General features: G+C 37.8%; 1 protein-coding gene and 1 long non-coding RNA gene across 5 annotated transcripts; one reads left to right on the top strand and one right to left on the bottom strand.

Moving 5' to 3' along the window:
- Positions 1-308: 308 nt before the first annotated feature.
- LOC123873080 (cilia- and flagella-associated protein 61-like) lies at positions 309-23,902 on the bottom strand. Of its 4 annotated transcripts, XM_045917772.1 has the most exons (33): positions 23,650-23,902; positions 23,426-23,560; positions 23,015-23,172; positions 22,131-22,275; positions 21,327-21,462; positions 20,950-21,110; positions 18,060-18,132; positions 17,381-17,658; positions 15,655-15,734; positions 15,458-15,578; positions 14,964-15,075; positions 14,789-14,859; positions 13,981-14,157; positions 13,539-13,761; positions 12,958-13,076; positions 12,529-12,657; positions 11,729-11,923; positions 11,247-11,375; positions 10,848-11,011; positions 9,956-10,110; positions 9,276-9,474; positions 7,834-8,003; positions 7,605-7,765; positions 7,355-7,502; positions 6,918-7,088; positions 6,477-6,587; positions 6,327-6,392; positions 5,267-5,431; positions 3,288-3,467; positions 1,757-1,888; positions 1,239-1,421; positions 771-913; positions 309-619 (listed from the first exon to the last, which is right to left on the bottom strand). In XM_045917772.1, exons 1-33 carry the CDS (start codon positions 23,793-23,795, stop codon positions 349-351), a joined length of 5,007 nt encoding a protein of 1,668 aa, XP_045773728.1. In that variant the 5' UTR covers positions 23,796-23,902; the 3' UTR covers positions 309-348. The 4 variants fall into 4 exon arrangements, with proteins under 4 accessions (XP_045773728.1, XP_045773725.1, XP_045773727.1 ...); XM_045917769.1 differs by lacking the exons at positions 309-619; positions 771-913; positions 1,239-1,421; positions 1,757-1,888; positions 3,288-3,467 and having other exon boundaries at positions 5,173-5,431; positions 13,539-13,770; XM_045917771.1 differs by lacking the exons at positions 309-619; positions 771-913; positions 1,239-1,421; positions 1,757-1,888; positions 3,288-3,467 and having other exon boundaries at positions 5,173-5,431; positions 7,623-7,765; positions 13,539-13,770.
- LOC123873111 lies at positions 16,055-20,523 on the top strand. The gene is made up of 3 exons (XR_006797603.1): positions 16,055-16,065; positions 16,416-16,422; positions 20,470-20,523. It is a non-coding gene; the product is annotated as an uncharacterized LOC123873111 (long non-coding RNA).
- Positions 23,903-24,373: the final 471 nt, after the last annotated feature.

Genomic DNA, 24,373 nt, shown 5'->3' with positions numbered 1-24,373 from the left:
CTTATTTACACGAGAGCTTTTTTAACGTCCGTTAAAAAGCGTCCAAATGGAACAAATGTATTCCCAAGTAAGTATCTGTTCACACGTCAACGCTTTTTACGTGTGAACAGATACTTGGGAATTGTGTTGGGAATACATATTTTGTTCTGTAAATGAGACCTTAGTCGAGTCGTATGAGGAATGATATGGGAAACCACCGAAATATTATCGCAAGAAAACCCCTACCTCATGTGGTTAATAGAAAAGGTCAGGACCCCCAGAGATGAGTATTACCATACAGAGAGAGGTATCAATATAAAATAATTATAAACGGTATTAGGTATTTTATTTAAATAAATAAAAAATAGGCTACGGAGCAAAATCTCTGGACACTATGAATCTTTCCACACATTTTTGACGTGGCTTCAGATTGTGCTTGAGTTGGTCTATAACCGTATATGGCGGGGTACCCTGGGCAATGTGACAGTAATCGCTGCAGTACATGAATGGTGCTATGTCGGTTTGGTAAGGGTTGGGAGGGTACGGGGCCAAGTCGAACATCTCTCCGTGGTCCCAGGATGCAAGAGGGGATATTGCGAAAGGAACTTTGTATTTCTTCTTTGTTTCAGATTCGAAGACCCTAAAATTATTTTATTTATTTTATTATACGTCCAATAGTCAAAAAAAATTGAACGAGTCTTAATATGAGAACATTACCTATTTACGTTGGCCTAATGTCACCTCTACCATATTTGACAAACCTAACCGAGTAAATTATAACAAAAACATACCCTTTTATGTTATTTACAGGATTATGACAAGCCGCAACTTCCTTGTACTCCTTCTTTACATGAATTCTATCATACACGCCTCTATGAACCTTGGCTGTTAAAGGCATCCATATCTCCTTGTGTCGTGGACCAAAACCTCGAACCTAAAACTACCAACGTTTCATGTATTTATTCAAATTTACCCTACATACTGACTCGTAATTCATACTTTTTCACACAACTACCCAAAAAAATAAGTCTAATGTTTTCACGGTCCATGTACGTATGTGAGTTTCTTTATTCCACCGTAATTTCTAAATGCATGAATAGATTTGGATGTAGGTGTGGGATATCGTTGTAATCCTCACATCATCCTGAGTGACATTGGCTATCATTTTTTTGAAAAAAAAAAAACAAGATGGCAGCTTATGGTATGGCACCTTTTCAAATCGGAAATCAGTTTCCTTTTAAATACGGCTTGTTTCGTACCTTAGGCAAGTTGAATTCAGAATAGAAAGTAATCTGATCCTTAGCTCCAATGCCAAATTGTTCTTCAACAGTAAACGGCTTGTGATAGGTTCTGTACGTTGATACATAAGGATCGAGAAGTTTTCGGAATCCACCTGCACTATCGGAAATTGCTGGCGCCTCATTTCTGCCCGACGCTATGACCTGAACCGAAAATACTATAGATATAAGCTTACCTAAATAAAAGTACAAGTACAAGTCTTTTTGGGAAGTGGTCATTAGTTATGACCACTTCCCACTTCACTAACTCATGTAACGAAAGTAGGAACCTACTGCAATACAAAAAATTAAATTGTTATAAATTGTGCCACATGACTAGAAACCTAGCCCGGTGACGATGCTGAACTGTGAAACCTAGCTAAATGATTTAAATTCGTTAAAAAATTATTACATGCGCACGCGTTCACTTGAAACCACTACCTACCAGAAGAATTAGGAATTTCAAAGGATAATTACACAACGTCGATGTCATTACTTACGTCAAAAATATATTCGGGATCTGGTGGCTTGACAACAATATCCGGAGGCGCTGTTGAAGGTTTAACTACTCCTCTGAAGTTATCTTTCATCTCTGAGATCATGACCGGTTGAACAATATTTTTACCTTGTAACTGAAATTATGAAGCACAAAGTATGGTGAATATCGTAATTATGACGTATCAATCGAGACTAATTTTTGGATTCTTTGATGCACTCTGTTTAATGTTTTCATCTGATAGCCTGTTCTATTAATTGTAGAATTTCCATGGCTAGGCACCTTGTAACTACTCTCTTTAACCCCCGACCCAAAAAGAGGGGTGTTATAAGTTTGACGTGTGTATCTGTGTATCTGTGTGTCTGTGTATCTGTGTATCTGTGTATCTGTCTGTGGCATCGTAGCGCCTAAACGAATGAACCGATTTTAATTTAGTTTTTTTTGTTTGAAAGGTGGCTTGATCGAGAGTGTTCTTAGCTATAATCTAAAAAAATTGGTTCAGCCGTTTAAGAGCTATCAGCTCTTTTCTAGTTTTCTTGTAGAAAAGAAGGTTAGATAACCGTTAGGTTCATAATATTATGTCAATAGACAAATGTCAAGCTGTCAAGATGGACGTTGCCTAAATACATAATTATTTATCTGAAAATGATGTTTTGGAAAATTCAGATACTTTCGATCGTCGGGGGTGTTATAAATTTTTAATTTACACTTGTTTCAAAAAGAAATGTAAGTACCTAAGTAATAAATAAATATAAATAATCTTCATGGAGGTTTTCCGTTGAAGAAACAGATAATTTAGTATAATTATAAATCCCCAAATTGCCCCTGCCGGTCATCGCGCCTGGGACCTCCGATTTATAAGACCACAGCACCACGTCACAGGAGGTCGTCAAACTGACTGACAAATAAAAAACTACCACTAAGAAAGACGGGCCAAAACTTACGAGGACAAAGTTGCGAGAAAAAGCTAGTCGATACATTAAATAAAATAGAGAGGAGAAATGATATCTTATAAAAAGTACAGAATAACTTATTTATTAACCCCCGACCCAAAAAGAGGGGTGTTATAATTTTGACCTATGTACCTGTGTCTGTCTGTGACATCGTAGCTCCTAAATTAATGAACCGATTTTAATTTAGTTTGTTTTGGTTTGAAAGGTGGCTTGATCGAAAGTGTTGTTAGCTATAATCCAAGAAAATCGGTTCAGCCGTTTGAAAGTTATCAGCTCTTTTCTAGTTACTGTAACCTTCACTTGTCGGGGGTGTTATAAATTTTTAATTTACACTTGTTTATGGTAGTAGTTGAGTTTAGGACGTCGTCATGATTCGGGGAAAATTCGATTACTGTCAGGCACCTCTAACTTTTGAGTTATATGCTTTTGAGCAATTTAATATCACTTATGGCTAAACCTTCCAGTATTAAAGATCAGTAACGATCGACGGCATTAACATAGTGATATCAGTTTTTTTTTTTAAATTAACGATTTCAATAAATACTTACTATAAATAAAAGTTCAATTAAGTTACAAACTTACACGTTTTTCAACGCCAGTCATGAATATGACTCTACGACAGTTAATAGCACAGTCAGATCTCTCCATCGCTTTATTGGGGTTCGGCTTCACGCAGTATTCTCCGGTAGTAGTTTTGTACGATTCCTTTTCTACCACCATATCCCGTCCAGAAACACGTTCAGGTAACGGATCGTCGATTTTCTAAATTAAATATTTCTTATCATTTATAAGAACAAGAAGCTCTAGCCATTTTAGCATTTTTAGCTTATAAGCACAGAAAAAGTGTGGGTGCATCTATAATCTTCTAAAAGCTACCAGAAAATACTTTCAATCAAGTGATAGTGAAGCTTTATATAAAGCACTAAGCAGGACTTTGCAGGAGTAGGTCTGTAGCTTAGTTAAAATGAATAAGCAATTAGGAATCAGGAATGTCGGAATAATTTAGCTTGAAAAGGAGTTTGAAGATCGCAACCACAGCGATCCAAATATATCGCAACACACGCCAAGAGAGTAGAAAAGCGCGTTCAAAAAACAACACAAAAGCAAACTGTAATCTTATTAATAGACTAGCCGATGCCCGCGACTTCGTCTGCGTGGATTTAGGTTTTTCTAAATTCCGTGGGAACTCTTTGTATTTCCGAGATAAAAAGTAGCCTATGTCCTAATCCAAGATATTATCTATCTCCATTCCAAATTTCAGTTTTTGTGTGAAGGAGTAACAAACATACACACACACACACATACACACAAACTTTCACCTTTATAATATTAGTGTGAATTAGTGTGATAGTGTGATGCATAATTATAGGTAAAAGAAACATACACAGTCTAAGCTATGTGGTATGGCGGGTATATACCGGTGCGAGATGCTGGTGCCAGTCCTCGTTTCATTGTTGGAGATCCGCAGAGGTATGTTGTACTGCACATTGCCCCAAGTGTTCACATTTTGTAACAGCAATTCGTTGAGAACGAGCGGTTTGCAGGAATTTGTTTCAGCCATTGCGAACTAATTTTAAAGCAAAAAAAACTAAGCACTAAGCAAAAAGCAAATATTCGCGTATAAAATATACCTGACTATTGACAAATGTTTTGAAATCAAAATGACATTGTCTATAATAAATACCATAGACAGTAAAATATGTCAGACGTAAATCTATTTTTTTTTCTTTAAATCTGGCTTTACTCTGATTAGCCAATGTCAAGTTTGTGATATTTTCAAGTTATTGAATTTATACAAGTATGGACTCCGTCTGCGCCGGCGCCCGCCGACATACGCGCGGCGCCCCTTTAGAGCGCTTCCCAGTCAGTTCCACCACCAAAAAACACCAACTAACACAAAAACCAGCCACTCTTAACAAAAAAAAAACACTCCAAACAAGCACAGCACGCGCGCCAGCAAACGCCATCACAGACGAAGTCCGACGTAAATCTATGTAATGTTATTTATGAGTTTACGAGCATACGAGTATTAATACGTCTATGGTTATATTTTACATCAACTAGGTACGTTAGAGGATGGGTTGAGGTTGAGGGCATCTTACTCGTCAATCTTATTAGAGAATTCGACGATTTTCATTTGTAATAATTTTCTAAACGCGATGCGCGATAATCTGAACAGTGGCGTGCAGGTCACAGAGGCATAAGAGCATTGCTTACCCTAAGTGGAATACATCAAATACCCAATTTTCTTTATGACCTGCTATTCAACGTAACTAATGCCTACCTTGGCTTTGAAGTTGAACCCTGTGCACACCACTGATTGCCAGTATCGCAACTCACAACAACATTGACAGGTAATGTAGGTACCCGGATATCCTACGATACCCATAAACGAATTATTACTAAAAGCTATACTATCCAATACCTACCCTCAATTATTATAAATCTAACAAATTAAACTCTGATAGTAAAATAAAACCTTTAATGAAACAGAATATGAATTAAAACTAGAAAATCTTTGACATCATTTTTACAATAGTGTTTTTTCTTTTCTTAAATGCTGAATTGTGGTCCAAGTCTTGGTTATAATAGTTAGTTTGAAAGGGTTGCAAATACATGGGCAATAGAACATCGTTCTCTGAGAGCCACTCGATGACGTAGTCTGTGATAGCTTCAACATGTGGTGATTTGTCAAATGTGGAACGTATCTTGAGCTTGGTGTGGAACTTAAATAAATAAATAAAGTCATTATTGCTGAATTTACAAAACACTGGTGGTTTGTGCTGTTGCCTACATGGGAAGGTCCAGACCAGCCCAAGCTATTGATTGTTCCCTTATGGTGTCGCATTGAAAGATTAGGTACATATTTGTAATCAAAGGTGCGATAGCCGAGCCAGGTTAGACTGCTTCCAACTTAGACTGCATCGTCACTTACTACTTATCAATTAGGTAACATTACAGTCAAAAAACATGAAAAAAAAATTCAAAAGAAAAATAAAACCGACTTCAAAAACCAAAAACACTAAAAAGTAGAAAATAATTTTTGTTTAGCTACACATGTAATGTACCTACCTAGCTTCACTCTTTGATTTCTCATTTTGTTTTAATATGCTCGCTCGACTTCATACCTAGGTACATTACATGTGTAGCTAAACAAAAATTATTTTCTACTTTTTAGTGTTTTTGGTTTTTGAAGTCGGTTTTATTTTTCTTTTGAAAATTTTTTATTTCACAATTTTTAGTGGCCCCACTGTACTATAATATGCTAGGCCCAGTTAAAACCCTACTGTTTACTAAGCTATTACAGTGATCGCGAGCCATTTGCTCTATCCATTGAGGAGTTCTGTTCTCCATCTCCGAAGATATTCATCAGATCTTCACCAAATTTATATGGGACCACCTGCACAGTATACACTTTCAAACAAAAAAAAAAAATCCAAATCGGTCCAGGGGTCTTTGAGTAACATATAACATACATAAAAAATAAAAAATAAAATAAAAAAGATCCCGACGAATTGAGAACCTCCTCCTTTTTTGGAAGTCGGTTAAAAAAATGCGTTTAGGGAGCCTTGACCCAGTCACCGGAAATGGCATTCAAAATTACAAGCGTAAAGAATTTACCGGATCACTTAAAATTTCTCCAACTGCTCGCATGGCTTCTTCCAAAGTATCTCCATCGCTGTTTCCCTAAGAAAAACAATAACTTGTGAGGATCAAATTACTATAGGATTAAACAGAATAAAAAAAAAAAAATCTTAACGGAATATTTACCTTAGGTAGAAGTTCCTTCACCATCGCAAACAGTTCATCCGCTTGGTCATGATACAGAAAATAGGCCCAAGGCGCACGAAAAAATGTATAAAAGTCATCCAATTTCTTTGCCTGAAACAAAAAGTGAAATTTATTAAAATCCCGTTAAAGTGTGGTTCCCTCCATCCACCAAATATATTCATTCATCCATAAAAGTATTATCTTTTTTGACTCAACCGCTGAACTGACAGTGTACGTTCAGCTCAGAGATTGCTTGCATCCTAGATACAATCGTAAGAATAGTTCGACAAAGTAAGAATAGTTTTTTACTACATAAATTGAGTCACTAGCAAGCCTCTCAAACCTGAATAATCTCTCGACAAAGCTACAAAGTTACTAATTTTTTTTAGATGTTGTAGTAGCTTTCTTAATAGGTACTTATAGTTATCAAATTTATCTTACTGTATAGCGTAGATGCACGTTATTTAAAACAGTTGCCGATAACCCATAAAGATTTTTGAAGTTCTCCAAAGAATACATCTCTCGTGTCAGACAAGTTATGCCGTCGACTATAAGATCATTGATCAGGTGAAGTTTAAAGTATCCTCCTTTGAAAGTTTCCATCACGATGCCCTAAAAGGAGGTACGGAGTTTAATCTTTCATTGATGTTAAATGAAAAAAGCTGGTCAAGTGCGAGTGCTAGAGCTACCAATAACACGGAGAAGGATAGTTATTCTCTCTCTCTTCTCTTTATACTGTGCGAATAGTCTCTACTCAAGGGTGATGATCTACCAACTTTTCCCGGCACACTGCGGCGCCACGACAGAGTAATGTGCTCGACTTAAAGAGACAAACAGATAACGCAACAGATTTTACTGTTCTATAGTCACGCACTAACATTATATTGCAAGGACTGTACGTATTGATGCGGCATCTTCTTCCCTGAAGAACGCACTTCTAAATATTGTAATCCGCCAGGAAGTGAGCAGTAAGACACGTGGGGTTTTTTAAACACTGGTATTTTCGGAATATTTTCCAAAGATTCACTGAAAAACAATGTCTTTATAGTAAAACCATAGACTTAGTAAAACGTAAACGTACAACACAGTAATAATGTATTTGCACCGTCATACGAGCACAACACTTACGAAGCCTCACTGACAGACCTTTCAGTATCAACGCTTTTATTTTTCACTGTCTTAGAAGAGCCGGAGCTTATATCCTGAGTTGTATCTTTGCTTAATTTTCCTGGTTCTTTTCTTACTTCTTTAAATAAAGGATCTAACTGGTTTTTTATTTGATATCCCAACTGAAAAATAGTTTCAAAATGATTACAAATTAAATTTTGATGCAAAATCAATACTTTCTTATTCATACCTTAGTGCCAACTTCATTAGCATCATAATACTTAAGTCTCATATTATCAGCGTAATATTTTCTCCTGTATCGAGTCGCTGTACCCGCGGCGTATATTGATGGGTCCTTCGTCTTGAACTTATGGTCTATAAGTATGCCATCGTCGTATGCCATTCCACTTTTATTGATAGCTTGAAAACAAGTGATTTTTTGACGGATTTTGAATCAAACTCTTACAATGAAAATTCTAATTGGAACGATTTAACAGGGCTCTCTCCGTCACTTACTCCATACAATCGCAGTTCCAATTTTATTTGAATATTAACCAACCAAAGTCCATGAAATTTTGCAGACATATTCTAGAAACTAATATCTGTGCCTGTGGTGTTTTAGATTTTTTTAAAAATATGTAGTTTCAAAATTACAGGAGCTCAAAGATTTGTATGTGAATTTTGAAGACCGCGTAACTTTGAAACCGAATATTTTAACAGAAATCTGGAAAACCACAGGCATAGATATTAGTTTCTAGAATATGTCTGCAAAATTTCATGGACTTTGGTTGCTTAATATTTAAATGAAATTAGAACTACGTTTGTATGGAGCGAGTGACGGAAAGACCCCTCTTAAAGATATTTCTTGACATAAGATGAGGAATAAATTTTCCAGCAGTGTATATTTCCAGTAAAGTAAAGCAAAAAAACAATCGCTATCTATTATAGTTCTAAGAAAGTTATGAAGAGCCATGCTTGAAGTATCTCTACATGATCAAACCAAAAATGAGGAGATTTGTAAGAAGACCAGAGTAACCGAAGTCCGAACCGAAGTCATAGAGTCACGAAGCTGCAGTAACAATAGACGGAGCACATAATTCATATAACCAATAGGGGTCCCAAGATGCTAAGGTCGATCCCGCACCTTGAAAAAGCAGCGTTGGGAGACCACCACTAGAGAAAAACAGCAGCACAAGACCTATGTCCAGCAGTGAATGTATAATAGGTAATTATAGTACGTGACAGGTTAAACTGGGCAATCGGGGAGGGAACGCTCCGCACACCCACACAGACCCCGCGCTAACTCAATGCGGGCGAGCGCAGGTGACGTGCGGATGCACGGGACGTCCCCCCGCCTCATACCCCGATTGCCATCTCAACCTGTCGTGGACTATAGGTGGAAAAAACGACTCAATGACAGTAAGTAGAGCAAACCAAGACTTATTGCCTGTTTTTTTTTTTTTTTGAGGATCTTTCGTGATAAGTCTTGGCTATATTATAAGTTCTTTATATTGATTTAAAAAATATATAATTGGAAAGAAGCAATTTCACCCTCATCCCTGGTGTTTATCGACAAATGCAACCTGTGGAATCAACTCCCATCAGGGGTGTTCCATTAATATTTGTAATCACTTAACACCAGATGACCTGCCTGCTCATTTGCTCGCTTTTCTTTATTAAAAAATCAATTACCAATATAAGCCTCTTCGTTAACACCAATAGTGCCATAGTAAAAAAACAGGGAACACTTAAGCTTCAGCATATGAAAGTGGGAGAGAAAATCGATGTACACAACCAAATTGACATTATCTGTATACCATCTCTGGAAGTAATAGGATCGGTATACTTTGATCTTTAGGTTGTTGAGCATTTCGGATACCGATTTGTCTACCTGAAATCAACAATATCTACAAGATGATACCTATACCAGAAAAAAAAATGTAGTTAGGTATATGAAGTACTAGCCGATGCCCGCGACTTCGCCCGCGTGGATTAAGGTTTTTGAATCCCGTGGGAACTCTTTGATTTTCCGGGATAAAAAGTAGCCTATGTGCTAATCCAGGATATTATCTATCTCCATTCCAAATTTCAGCCATATCCGTCCAGTATTTTTTGCGTGAAGGAGTAACAAACATACACACACACACACACACACACATACAAACTTTTGCCTTTATAATATTAGTGTGATATGAATTAAATATAAATCATAAGCCCTGCATAAGTTAACTTGTCCGAAGTTTGTCACCCTATATTTAACTTTACCGCTGATCGCCGATGCTAAAAGTACCTATTGTGTCTGTTAAGGTCCTAAGGAAAGCTTTTAGAGAAGTATTTTAAATAACAATGTGACCAGTATCGCACAAACTTACATTAACATTACAAAATAATGATACACGCGGCTCCTTAGAATCCTCTGGAGGAAAAGGTTCAATAAAAATTATGTTTTCAGGAGGAACCTTCATTTCTAACAAAGTGGCCAAACAACAATATGCGTGTAGAGTAGCACCATACACAATAATATTATCTGAAAAGGTATCACAATAATATTTTCCGAAAAGGTATCACCAGATAAATTCATTCTCCTAGCGAAAATTGAAACGCGCAAGCCAAATTTCATGGTGTCATCATGAGGTGTGGTATGCGACAGGTGCTTTAGTCGCTACCATCATTAACATGATCACCGGCCCACTACTGAGCACAGGTGTAAGATAAGAAGTGTTTGGGCCATAGTCCGCACGCTGGCCAAGTGCAGACTGGCAGACTTCATACACCTTTGAGAACATTATGGAAACTCTCAGGCGTACAGGTTTCCTCACGGTGTTTTCCTTCACCACCAAGTGATGCTTATTTGATTCTAGTCGCAACGGCGCATCCTTACAGTCAATCATCAATCAAAACAAGCTCCAAACATTAGAGTCCAAGGTAATGGGCCTACATACCCTCTTCACACTCTACTTTTCACCCAATCAACTATAGCAATCTCTCAAGACACCTTTTATGATGTCGTCGTTTAAAGTAAGCGCTGTGACCTTTTCAGTGCATGATCCCGGGAAAGATTCCTAGCACAGTTCATGAAATACCTAACGTAGATTTGGCCTGATCTGATGGGATTTGGAAGGCTTCGGGCGTGGATCGATTAATTGTTCCAGTCCACGTTAAAACCGATTAAGAATAGGTATGGGTTTAATAAAACTGCCATAATCGTTCCAGGTTAGCCCCCTTTGGCCAGTTTGTAAAAAAATATTTCAAATACAAACTTACAATCCGTATCCTGATAAGTCAAGGTCTTTACAACATTCAAAGCCTTATTGGCGTCGGATATCGTGTTTACGATGAAAACATTAGACGGTGTGGCATTGCCGACCTTTGGCTCTGGACTAGGGTGCGGGATATCCAAACGAATGTATTTAGGGATTCTACCACTCCTAGGAACATTAACGTTTTTAATTAAGTACTAAAGATAAAGGAAGAAATTCTTAAAATTATCGTTTTATCTGCCTCTTCTCGGTAGGAACGGCATTCCGAACTAGTGGTAGATTATTTTGACTTTGAATTTGAATTCTTGTTCAAGGAATTTAAAATATTTATTTCATGACATTCTCTACCTAAGCATGCCCAGAGTAGATACCTACTATGTAGTGTAAAATTCCATACTTTTACCTTATTTCTTTCTCTCTTTCTAATATAGGTTTCATGTAATGAGGATGTTGGTACTGCTTTCCAATGAACAGAAAGAGCAAATCATAATAATACTTGCTTCCATTCAATATTGCTATGTACTTTTTGCGTCTACGAGAAACATTAATAAACGCTAAAAATATGTTGTAGTGAAATTGTTTTTCTGTCGCTTGATATATTTTAATGGTGTAGTACATTTATATTCATGAACTCAGAATTTTCTCCTCTTTCATTTAACATCCCACTCGATACAATAGCAAAAAAAAAATTTTGGAGACCCCCCACTTTTTTATGTAACATCCGTTAGGTCAATTTTTTCGTATAAAATATAGCCTATGTTACCCGGACTTTTACAACGAAACAATTGACACCTCATTCATCAAAATCGGCACAGTAGTTTTTGGCTGGGCATTGATGAGTCAGTCAGTGAGTCGGGACTTTTATTTTTATTACACGATACTTACCTATTAATCTCCACCATGGTGCCTTGAACAATATTTACATAGTAAGTGAAAGGCACACTTTTTAAATAATCCTCAGAATTAGTGCGATTTTTCTGAAACATCATCTCTGAAATCGCTTTTGTACGTCGCGCGTAAGGTAAGCCAGTAGACGATACCAGAGTTACGCTAGTGAAGAATAGGTATGGACATGTATCACTGCAAACAAAATAATGTGGCAATGTACCTAGACATTACTGCATAAGTTCTTTTGGCAACCTCACTGGCACAAGGGATAAGGGTTTGTAAGGTCCTGAGTTCTCGACCGAGTCAGTTTGGAAAGTCGTCTCCAAGTTGGCAATTATTATTAGACTGGTTATGTGGAAGGTTTCATAGTCATACGTGGCGAGTTACGACCTTTAAGAGGTTTAGCATTCAGGTATGCTGCGTAAAACCGTTTAGGAGGTACGGATTTAATAAAAACAATGCCAATTATAACATGTTAATCAAGGTTTTCCGTGCTAGCCCTTTTCGGATTCGAGCTAAAATATAATAATCACACTATCACACTAAAACACACACAAATTAAAAGGCGAAAGTTTGTATGTGTGTGTGTGTGTGTGTGTATGTTTGTTACTCCATCACGCAAAAACTACTGGACGGATTTGGCTGAAATTCGGAATGGAGATAGATAATATCCTGGATTAGCACATAGGCTACTTTTTATCCCGGAAAATCAAAGAGTTTCCACGGGATTTCAAAAAACCTAAATCCACGAGGGCGAAGTCGCGGGCATCGGCTAGTAATAATATAAGACCATCTACCTGAAGAGCAGAGCGTTCAAAAACGCTATCGCAGTCCTTGAAGCACCAACCACTAATATTCTGGTGTCAACATTTACTCTCGGAACACTGCTCAGCTTCTTATTTACAAACCACGCGCTAAAAGGCATTCTGCAAAAGAATTTAAATGATTAATTAAATTCCCCTGAGGCCTGAACATATACTAATTTTCTAATTCACTGTATGATCCTTTGTTATCTAAAAAGTAAAACTAATAGCCAATTAAACCCCAAGAAAACCCCTGCCTTTTGACCGAGCTCATATTCTCGCCAACATTTAGACTTCAGAGCATTCCATGAGGAAGGCTTGAGTTACGTACTTATAATATTCACATTATTTCTACGGAATAAGTAAGCGTAAGTGCCTGTGCAAAACTGGGACAAAACAGGTGGTATAATGTAAAATTCTTACACTGTATTCAAAAGTTCGCGTATCCTCCTTAGCTCAGGCACCAGTGTACAGTCTATTTGTGATTTTCTTGGAATCAAAGGGATCATTGCCCCCGCTAAGGAATTCGTTTTATGAATCACCTAGAAGTTGGACAAGAAAAACCTTAATCTGTATGACGCGTTGCGAATTTTACAGAATTTTATACATCAGGTACGAAATGAGGTTTTCATTGTTAGGGAGATACTCAGGCTATTCAGATAATCTATTTAGGCCAAATCTTAGCATTCTTTCAACTCCAATTAGATACTTGATTTTCAGATACATGATATTTTTCTCATGCTGACGAATTTCGGCGCAAATCTGGTATAAAACTGTTAGTTTAAGACTTTTGGTCATGGTAGATTTTAAAGATGTGTGGTAATTATAATAGCGTAGGCTCATAGTGACGCCGACGGTAATACAACAGTCGATTCTAGAAGGCAGCGGGTAAAAATCGGATGAAACTAACCAGGAATAGAAGCGAATGGTGACTCACAAAAAGGTCTTACAGACCTTCTACAGCTGCAGATGATGATCATTAAGAAAGCAAAATTTCGATTTACCCATCTATTTCTATATGCAGTCAACCACAGAAGTGCGTTGGCGCCAGATAGCCTCATCATGTCTCTAGCAAAGAATCTAGAATGCGCCTCGAACACCGGGTACACGAGACATGATTTAATAGTCAATATATTATTGTGATGGTCTTCGTTTATGTGGTACTTGTTAATTCGGTAACAATCCATATTGTATTTCGCTCGTATGAAATCAATGTGTTCTGGTTGCCTAAAAATTCTTAACATGTTTGTCCTTAATTTTAAGCCACTCAGTTTACACCCATAAAAATTTTGTTTTTACGGAAAAGAATTCAACGGAAAAATTTAATTTATGCCACATGCATTGTGCAACACTTCATGACGATTTTTATAGGTGTAGGTGCGGTTTTAGAATTTCGTTACTTTAAAAATAAATTAGTGTACCTAAATAAATAAAATATTTCCTTACTCTAGAATACCAACACCAATAAGTGAAACACCGCTTAAAAACACATAACATTGTAAGTGATTCCTATTCAAAATAGTATTTTCCACCGTCCAAAGGGTTTCTCTTCCGTCCAGATTCCTTAAAAGCTGAGTTATTTGTGGAATATCAATTAACTCTGCCTTGCGGACGCGCAATTTACTGAAAAACGTGAAACACATCACTTAGAGTGATTAAAAGGCTCTTATGCGCAAGTATGATCCAAATTGCGAGAAAACAAAGTAAGTATATAATAACCATAACTGTATTGTCACAGTATTTTGGTTTGAATTTTTGCTATTCTTGTTGCAATTATTGTGAAATGCACAATAATCTAATAAGTTTTAACCAATCGGAGGTGATTGCGATCGTCAAGCTGTCTTCGGTGCTGTCTCCCGATCATACCTACCACAAGATCCTATATCTTCAGACGCTGTTACTCATGAATGACTCATATTCATGACACAGTCAAGTTTTCTGGGTCCATACTATCTCGGATTCACATCAAACTAAAGTACCTTGCCTCGTGGGCTCTACCTTTTTTGATTCCTATCTTATAGACGTTTACCATTCTATTGAAAAATATAAAACAGAAAAGACCTGACTCCATTCACTGTCTGACTGATCAACACTTAAGTAAAACCCTTGGATTTAGAAAGTTGGAATTTTCCACAGAGATTTCCCTTATGATTTAAAAGGGGCAAGGCAGGATTATTCGAAATCCACGCAGGAGCGAAGTCACAGGCGGTCGTTAGTAAAGAATAAGCGTAATTAAATTTTGTAAAGGTATAACCTCAATACTGAATTTCTATGCGCAACGTAAAGAGCATATTCTGAATTTATTTTTCTCCTCGTCGGAACAAACTGAAACAAAACCAGCAACGAATATAACTGAAAAACTTCTAAACTACACCATTCTAAACTTGACCGAGAACAAAGGCATGGAAATTAATATATATTAAACTTACACAAAAATGTTCTAGTAAATGAAAGCTCTTCTCCTTACAAGGCACTCGAATAATGCAGTAATCATATTCCTTCATTATTTCAAAAGCTGTTTCCAATAAGTGGAATGATTGTCTGGAATGTGATTTTAATATCATCATCATGTCAACATAATATTTTACCAGCCATTTTTTTACTCAGATACAAGTTAGCCCCTGACTTCAACCTCACTTGGTGGTAAGTGATGATGCAGTCTAAGATGCCATGCCCATTACAGCGCTGGTCTACTCTCAGAATGAGAAGAATTTAGGGAATGGCATGACACCTTTAAGAACATTATGGATATCTCTCAGGCATGCAGGTCAAGATGGTTTTCCTCCACCATTGAAGCAATTTAATTATTATTACGCACATTAACTCCGAAAAGTAAAAGATGCATGCCCAATTCCAAGCCTGGACCCCCTCAAGTAGAAATCCGAAGTCTTAACCACAAAATGTATATTGAACACTTATTTACCTGTCATCTATATCCTCTCGAAGCCCAAACAATTCAATTACAAAAGCATTAGGATCACCAGCTGAATGCGCTACTAATTCTTCTTCTTCATACGTTGGTCTTCTGAGCATTGAGGATCTCTCTTCAAAATAATACAATACGGGACACGTTGATAAATAGTATCGATCTGGTAAAAATTGTTGTGTTTTGTAACTTACGGACAAAATCCTTACGGTTTCTTTTATCTTCAGTCTTAACTGTATGGGAACGTTGAGAACGATCACGTCTTATTTGAGACCTAAACAAGGACAAGATAAACAAACATTAAAGGTACAAATAAACAAGATAGGTTGAGAATCTCTTGGGTACAGCAGCGTGTCAATAATGCAACAGTACTACAAAGGCTAAGCAAAGGTCTTGAAATTCTGAAGACCTTAAAAGTTAAGAGTACTTCGGCCACATTATGAGAAACTAGCCGATGCCCGCGACTTCGCCCGCGTGGATTTAGGTTTTTCGAAATCCCGTGGGAACTCTTTCATTTTCCGGTATAAAAAGTAGCCTATGTGCTAATCCAGGATATTATCTATCTCCATTCTAAATTTCAGCCAAATCCGTCAAGTAGTTTTTGCGTGAAGGAGTAACAAACATACAAACACACACACACACATACACGCAAACTTTCGCCTTTATAATATTAGTGTGATAGCAAATATGACCTCCTTGAGCTCATTATTCTGGGGGAAATTGCCGGCAGAAAACCACCTGGCCGAAAAAGAAAATCGTGGCTCAAGAATTAACGCCAATGGTAGGGAAAGAGTACCCGATCTATTTTCCGCGCAGCAGCGTCCAAGGTACAGATAGCCCTAATGGTTGCCAACCTCCAGTACGCGACGGCACTTCAAGAAGAAGAAGGTAGCCCTTTTTTTTTTTTTTTTCTCGTGAGGAAAATCCGTCATGGATACCACCGACCACGGGGGAGCACGGTGGTTATGTCAGACTCCTACCGACTAAAAACCTCACGAAGTTCTTCCCACCGCTAATGACGGAGCACAAGGGACCGGAAACACCTCGTTACTCCGCCAGCGGATGTCCGCCGTAGCAGACCCACCACTGGGACACTACGTGCCCCCAAACACCTAGTTAGAGGCATGCCGGAACCACAGCACGCCAACCAACCCGAGGACCACACTGTGAGGGACGGACCACCCCGTGTCCATCAGCACAGGTCCTCTCGAGGGCTAGGGTTCGCGGGAAGGGCGATCCCCTTTCCACGTTCCCTATCCTCAACATCTCCCTCGCCCGTCACCAAACCGGACAGGCGAGAGACCGGTGGGGCAGCTAGTGACTGGATGGGTGATGAAGCCCCATCATCAACCACCCAACACAGCCACTCTGCTAGGGATACTCAGAGGGACGCGCGGACAACACCCCCTCCCCGCCAGGTCAATTAGCCATGGCTAACAATATCCTATGAAGAGAAATCGTTAACCATGTTACCAGGGTACACCGGCCCAAGCGCTGCTGCTACCTGCAACACTCGGGCACATGAGGAGGTTACCTGGCTGGTACCCCAAGAAGGTAGCCCTGTGCCAACTGCCAAAGTCTGAGACTGGATTTATCAAGCTTTATTAGTACGTTACAAGGTTACTTAGAAACTTGGCTGTCACATTGCTGTTTCTTGAGTTACCTACAGCAAAATGTAATTTTTATGCAGCTGAATAACCACTTCCTTCCCAGACATAGATGCAAATCAATCAAAGTAAAACGACATTAGAAACGAACAATTGAAAAGAGCAACTGCAGAGTTTCTTGCTGGTTCTTCTCGGTAGGACCGGCATTCCGAACCAGTGGTAAATTATTTGACGATTCAAAAACACTTGTAAAAGTTTATTTGAATAAAAATCTATATCTATCTATATTTATTAATTAAAAACCAAAACTCACAAAAGGAATTCACTGGACAATACTTCGGGCACGTTAAGCAGTTTGTCATCAATGTTAACGATTTCGTAATCAAATGGATCGTCATCAAGGAGATTGGTTACAGACAGACACGTCAACGCCGAGGGTGCAGAGGATATTAGCTCTTTTTCACTGTAGTCCTCTGAAGTTTGGTTGGAGAAAAAGTTGTCAAATCTTTCCTTCGGCTCGGTTTGGCATTCAAAGTTTACCCTGCTCAAGCCTTTGGCCCGTTTATGTGGCGGTTTTCCTTTTGAAGGCTCCTGGTGATACAATAACATTAGTTTTTTTATAACATACAGTACATGTAAACAATATTTTAGCGCTAATCGTAAATAATATAGTGCTTCCTTATCCACGTTTAAATTATAAATGTTATAATTAAAGACTATTGTAATGTAAAACAGCGATACCTAGGTTTGCCCTTGGAGACGAACTTTTCGTCTCCAAGGTGCAAGCTACCTATCTCGTTATACATCCCAAAAATCAAGAATCCCCTCGGAATTTTTGAATAACCTTCATCTACGCGGATCATTAGTAGGTAATAACACCTCGTAGGTACAGCAAAACGTCCTTTGCTCCTAATTCCGAAGAAGAATCAGGCCCAACCTTGAGATATGTAAATTAATTTAATTGACTTTTAATTTAAATCTGCATCACTTACATTATCGGGTTTTATGAAGTCTTGTTTAGAAATTACTTTGAAGGGACTCCATTTACCAAGCATTATTGGCATTCTGTTAAATTAAAATCAAAGATGTTACCTACCTATAGAACTCCAGATAGGCAAAGCTCATACATACAATTCAAAAAGTGAACACAAATTCGTATCTACGGTTCTGCGTGCGACACATACGCGTAGATATGAATGCGTCAGACTACGTGGCACGGGATTTACGTACACTAGCGGCACGCTATGATGGCCGGTTTGACACATTACAATAGTGATGTGGAATGTCAATTTATTCTCGAACAAAAAACAATTAAGTTTTGTTTTTGTACCTGATTAAATAGGTTTAATAAAACAAAAATGTATATGTTTATTTAATTTATTTGAACGAACTGAATATTTGAACGAAAATGAATATACATACTTTATATGCACACAAGAAACATATGAATACAAAAGATACCAAAAAAGGTGCCACAAAAGGCCATAATTAATCAGATTCGTCCATACTACTATTTTCACTGTCGTCACTGCTATCATCACATACATTAATAATTATATGTTCGTTTTCTATAATATTATCTATTTTCACATCTCTTTCATAATCTTCCCTTATTAATTTAACAGTTCTATTCACAACCTTTTCCCAGTCTCCTTTAGTCACATGTTCACAAGCTTCTTCTAATAATTTTAGCATTTTTTTTGTGGTAAATGGGGGTTCTGTATTGTGTCTTGCAGCATATCCCTTAATTTGAGCCCACACCAACTCAATCGCATTATACTCACAATGGTAAGGCGGTAACCGTATAACTCTGTGCCCATGTTCTAATGCTATTTCGTCAATGACGTATCGGATCTTGGTTGGTTTGTTTTCTTTTAAAAGACGTACTAATTCCGCTTTTAACATATTCATGTTTGCATCTACGCCATTTTTACGAAGCCATGCGACGATATCAGCTTTCTTTTGGGATTGGGCAGGTGGCTTGTCAATTTGCATCGAGTGGTATGGGGCGTTGTCCATAATTATAATAGATGGTTCAGGGAGGCTACACAACATTGAGGTAAACCATTCAGTAAACTTTTCTCCATTCATGTCTTCATGATAGTCTCCAGTGGTTTTTGACGCAAAAGCCATGAGAGAACCTTCGACAAACCCGTTGATGGTTCCGGCGTGACAAATTATAAGTCGCGATCCTTTTCCTACAGGAACTTTGGAAGTAGATGCTGCTGTGTCATCGTTCCAAGAACGGCCTACAGTATGGTTAGCATTAAGCCATGTTTCATCCAAGAACACAACATTTTGCCAATTTTTGATTTCTTTCACTTGCCGTAAAAAAAGTATACCTTGCCATCGCTATATCAAATCTTTCCATCAATATTTTGCGTTTGTTACATTTTTTGTATCGAAATCCAATGGTCTTCAAAATCTTCGTTAAAGAACTTTCCCCACCGAAGAATAATCCAGCTTCCTTCAGTGAATGCACCAACTTTTTTCTTGTTGGATACTCCTTCTGTAAATAGTAGCCGTAAACATGTCTTCGGATAGCATCGGCATCAAAGCTAACGATGCCTACGACTGGTTTTGCTCGTTTTCTCTTTTTTGGTGTGTGAAGTTTATTTTCTTCTGTGCCAGTCTCGGCATATTTTTTTTTAGTTATCCGTCTAACAGTTCGTTGTCCAATACTAAGCGCATCAGCTACGCGTTCAACCACTGACGTTATAGGTAAAATTGGCCCTCCATTTTGAGCTTCACGATCGAAATAGTTACGAAGGCGTATTACGAACTCACGTGTCTGACTATTTAGAACAGTTCTCTGCGTACGTTCGGTCATATCGACGAAATCCACAACAAAGGGCTTGAACAGAGTCCAAATTAACGAGCAAGGGTCAACAGTAATGCAGTATCAATATTTGAAATCCAAAGCCAGGTCAAAACTATATCACAATCGCATTGCACTGACAGTTTATACTTTTCGAAGCAACGTCAATTCGAAACTGCTTTGTTTTGCATTGAGCATTGACGCGAGTTTGCCGGAGGTAGTAGTTGTGCTAGCCAGCGATCCTATGTGACGATCGTATTAGATTCCATTTTTAAAAATTTATTGATATTTTTTTGCGATTTCAGAGGTTTGTCCACATAGTGAAAATTGTTCATATTCACAAGTACATTCACCCCTTAAATGGTGCAAACTGATTTTTCTACACTTGTATACATTTAAGAAATCAATTTAATAAATAAATTTTGAGTCCTAAACCTAAAACTACATTCGATAAAATTTATGAATCTCTGCACATCACTATCGTCAATAAAGTAATACAATTATTTCCTTCAAAGTCGTTATCAATTAATACGGAACTTCATGAGCGGACAAACGTCAAACCGGCCATCATAGCGTGCCGCTAGTTTAGGTACCTTGTGACACCTTCGAGCGTGTTTCAAAAAATGACGGTCTGTTACTAAGTTCATATCCATACTAATATTACAAATGCAAAAGTGCGCCTGCTGTCTGCTAGCTTTTCACGGCCAAACAGTTTAACAGATTTTGATGAAATTTGGTATACAGTTAGCTTACATACCGGTGAAGGACATAGGCTACTTTTTATCCCGGAAAATCAAAGAGTTCCCACGGGATTCTTAAAGGCCCATTCGTTCAGCTAATTTATATGAAATAGCTTGCGTCTCAGAAATTAACATAGGCAACTTTTTATCTCGTAAAATCAAAGAGTCGCCACGGGATTTTTAAAAACCTAAATTTACGCGAACGAAGTCGCGGACATCATCTGGTATGTAATATTGCTAACCAATACTTAGGTAGGTACTTACCTACTGTTAAAAGTTATTTAACTGATTTTATTTACTAAAATAATAAATAAAATACCATACCCAAAAGTCTTTAGCAAAGCATTTGATCGTTTGTAATTTTCCTTTTCTATTGGGGTCGCCTTTTTCAATCCGTGGTAAGGGCCAAGCTCGTATGTCTTTTGAAGCATTTCGTAATTAATTTTAGAGCTTAGACACATCACGCCCACAGCTTGGTCTTGGTACTACGTATATATTCGATGGAAAAATATAATTAAGTATTAAGTATACCTACTTTATCCCGTAAAATTCAAATGCTAATTATAGCACAGCAAAAATTTAGTGTTGAATAATGCAGCTGGGTGCATTAAGATATTCTAAATGAAGACAACAGGAGTTATTAAAGTCATCCTATGATAATTTGGACGTGGTAATAAATAAAAACAAGTTTTTAAACTTACATCTGCCACGATGATCTTTCTGCCCATTTCAGGATGTCGGCCAATAATTTCACTAATGTAATAATTGCCGTATAACTCTTGTAATGCCGGACAATTCTTGCCGAGCATTTCTACTATGTCATCGTTGTCTTCTTCTCTATAAAGAAAATAATATAGATGAAAGTGTGTGTTGGTTGTTTGTCGTTATGGCCTATCACTTTGGGTTGTGTTGCAGTAAGACTTGACGGTAACATAGTGACGATGGTTGACGTGTCGTCACTGGTCGGCAGTAGAGTCCTACCCCTAGTGTTTTTGTAAAGCGCGAAGCCAGGAATTGCGAAGGTCCTGAACGAAGGTCGAATAGGTAAAGCTGACTGAAGGGGCGACGTCTTCTGCTGTAGCCCGTTTAAAAAACTTGACACTCTTGGACCCCCTTTTTCTTCCGCTGGTAAAAATGCAGTTACGCATCCCGCGCAAAAGCGAGTATGTGGGACTTACTGGCAATGCATTTGATGCCGCATTCTACAGCATACCCACTAAAAAACCCAGCGGTACTGTCAGTAGCGATACCCAGCGGTAGCGGTAGCGGTACCCAGCGGTAGCGGTAGCGGTACCCAGGGGTATGAGGCGTTTAGGATCCCGTGTAAGTATCGTATGCGACTGAAACGTCTCGACGTTGAACAGGCACAGGGGGTCAAACCACTCTTGCGTCCCCTGCTTATGATACTAGCGGTACAATAGCGATTAAATACCTTTATTGCCGATAGCAACTCTTTGCTAGACAGCAACATTCTAATACCCGAAGTTATGATAAAATGAACTTACACAGCTCGGCGTATTTTTAATTTCGGACAAAAATTCTGGCGCATTGCCGTATGTATGTAAAGCGAACGGTCAATGCTGCCTTCGATTTCCGGATAGAATTTGTAGATGTTATACCTCTTGAATGTTTTATACCTCGTGGTCCAATCTGAGTATTTGTGAAATAATTAGATGATTATTTCAGTCCGAAAAAACCGACTTCCAAAACAACTACAAAGTAAGATTTAATAAGAAGAGAAAATATTTTTGTTTCTAGATGTGTATTGAAATCGGCCGAGTATAATAAAAGAAACTAGAAATCTAAGCGTGAAGCTCGCCCGACTTCGACATACATACCTACACGTGTATACACAAAAAATTTTTTTTTACTTGGCAGAGGTTTTGGAAGTCAAATTCAAATTATTTTTATTCAATTAAACTTTTGCAAGTGCTTTTGAATCGTCAAAATAATCTACCACTGGTTCGGAATGCCGTTCCTACCGAGAAGAACCAGCAAGAAACTCGAAACTCGAGTCGGGTCGTCGTCGGGAGTCGGGTTTTATCACTTTTTTTTTTAAGGCGCATCTACATCTGCTCATGCGTAGGAACCGTATTATTTTATGAATCACGTAGAAAGCAAGCAGCTTAGCTAAGTATCCTTGATCTGATAGCCGCAATTTTTATTGGGTGTATCTCTTGCACTAGTGACCTACCTAACTTAAGAACGATTGTCATGTTAACAGGGGCAACAAAAGATCTTTGTAAGATTAATTACCTACTTAAGACCTGATTCACAACCTCCAGATAATCTTTACCTAATGAATAAATTTGACATTATAACGGTTTTTGTATTGACAATCTGTCAAAATGTCGGTTGTGAAACAGGCCCTTAGCCTTGTTGCAAATACCTGCTGGGCAATCACGTGGGACCACAATAACTATGTTCAGCAGGTAGACATCATTGCGAAATACCGACACAAAGGCGTCCTCCAGAAATGTATCCGTCGCCGCGTCGATGCAACACATGAAATGGATGAACAGCGTGTTTCTCGACAAATAGTATTTCCTGGAGTTTGAAACAAAAAATCTAAAGTAAATATTAAGATTTTTTGTTTTAAATTCCAATAGGAACTTAGCTACAAACATTGAATCATCATCATCAGCCTGAGGACGTCCACTGTTGGACATAGGCCTTCCCACAAACATTGAATAACCAACGTAAGTATTTCTCGGTATTTACAGAAATAATTTTTAAGCAAAAGTAATTTCAACTGCGAAGAATAAGTATATTGAAGTGGAATAGATAGTTAGGTACTAACTGAAACATATTCCTGATCCACAATTCCCAATCGGCCGGATCAACGCCAACAATGTTAGGGTGGTCACACAGCGCCATGAAACCCGTCACTTGCTTGTTTTCATTCACCATGCATATCGATAGAGTCGAAAATTCTCTTAAAATAAATAATTACGAACTAGCTTTCGCTGTTATTTCATCGAAAAATGTCTTATTTAAACAAAGAAGGAACTGTGTTAAACTTACATCAAGCTGCCTATGTCAGGAGTACCGAACAGACAATCGGTATGTTGACGATTAATAATCGATTCTATATCACTTTTGTCTCCATCTACGGCTCTTCGAAACCTTCTACCACTCGGACCGACGTTGAAATCAAAGAATATTGACATTGAAGCAAAATCAAAACTATTCAAATTGTTAGTGTATTGTTCAGTTTACAAACGCTAAAAAGTCGTGTTTATAAATCTAATAGGTCATGGTCAAAAAAAACAGCCGAATTGAGAACCTCCTTTTTTTGAAGTCGGTTAAAAAAGAAAAAAGCCTCATTAGGCGTTAATAAATCTCTATATTAAGCACGCATTTATTTAACTCTTTTACTGTTATTTTGACAAAGATAGCTATAATTTTATTAGCAAACAGGAAAAACCCAGGTTAAGAGCCAATTTACTAGATAAAAGTTACGACTGATTTCCTTTGTACGCCTGTAAGATTTAACTTTGCACAGACACTTCTACACATAAAACGAGACAGATTTAGGTCCGACACAAAATCTCTCTCGTTTTAACGGTGTCCTAAGTCTAAGCAAAATCAAAGTACGCTGTATGATCGTCAGTTTACCCTAGTTTACTTTATGTTATTGCCCACAAAATGTATAACTTTTAATTTGTTTGAGTAGCAGAACAGAACTGATATGAATTCAGATATTTTAAAATCAGACTGACACAAAAATTTTATTTAACTGTACAAA

The sequence above is a fragment of the Maniola jurtina genome, chromosome 16, assembly GCF_905333055.1.
Source record: "Maniola jurtina chromosome 16, ilManJurt1.1, whole genome shotgun sequence".
NCBI lineage: Eukaryota > Metazoa > Arthropoda > Insecta > Lepidoptera > Nymphalidae > Maniola > Maniola jurtina.
This window is presented reverse-complemented; position numbering and strand designations above follow the sequence as displayed.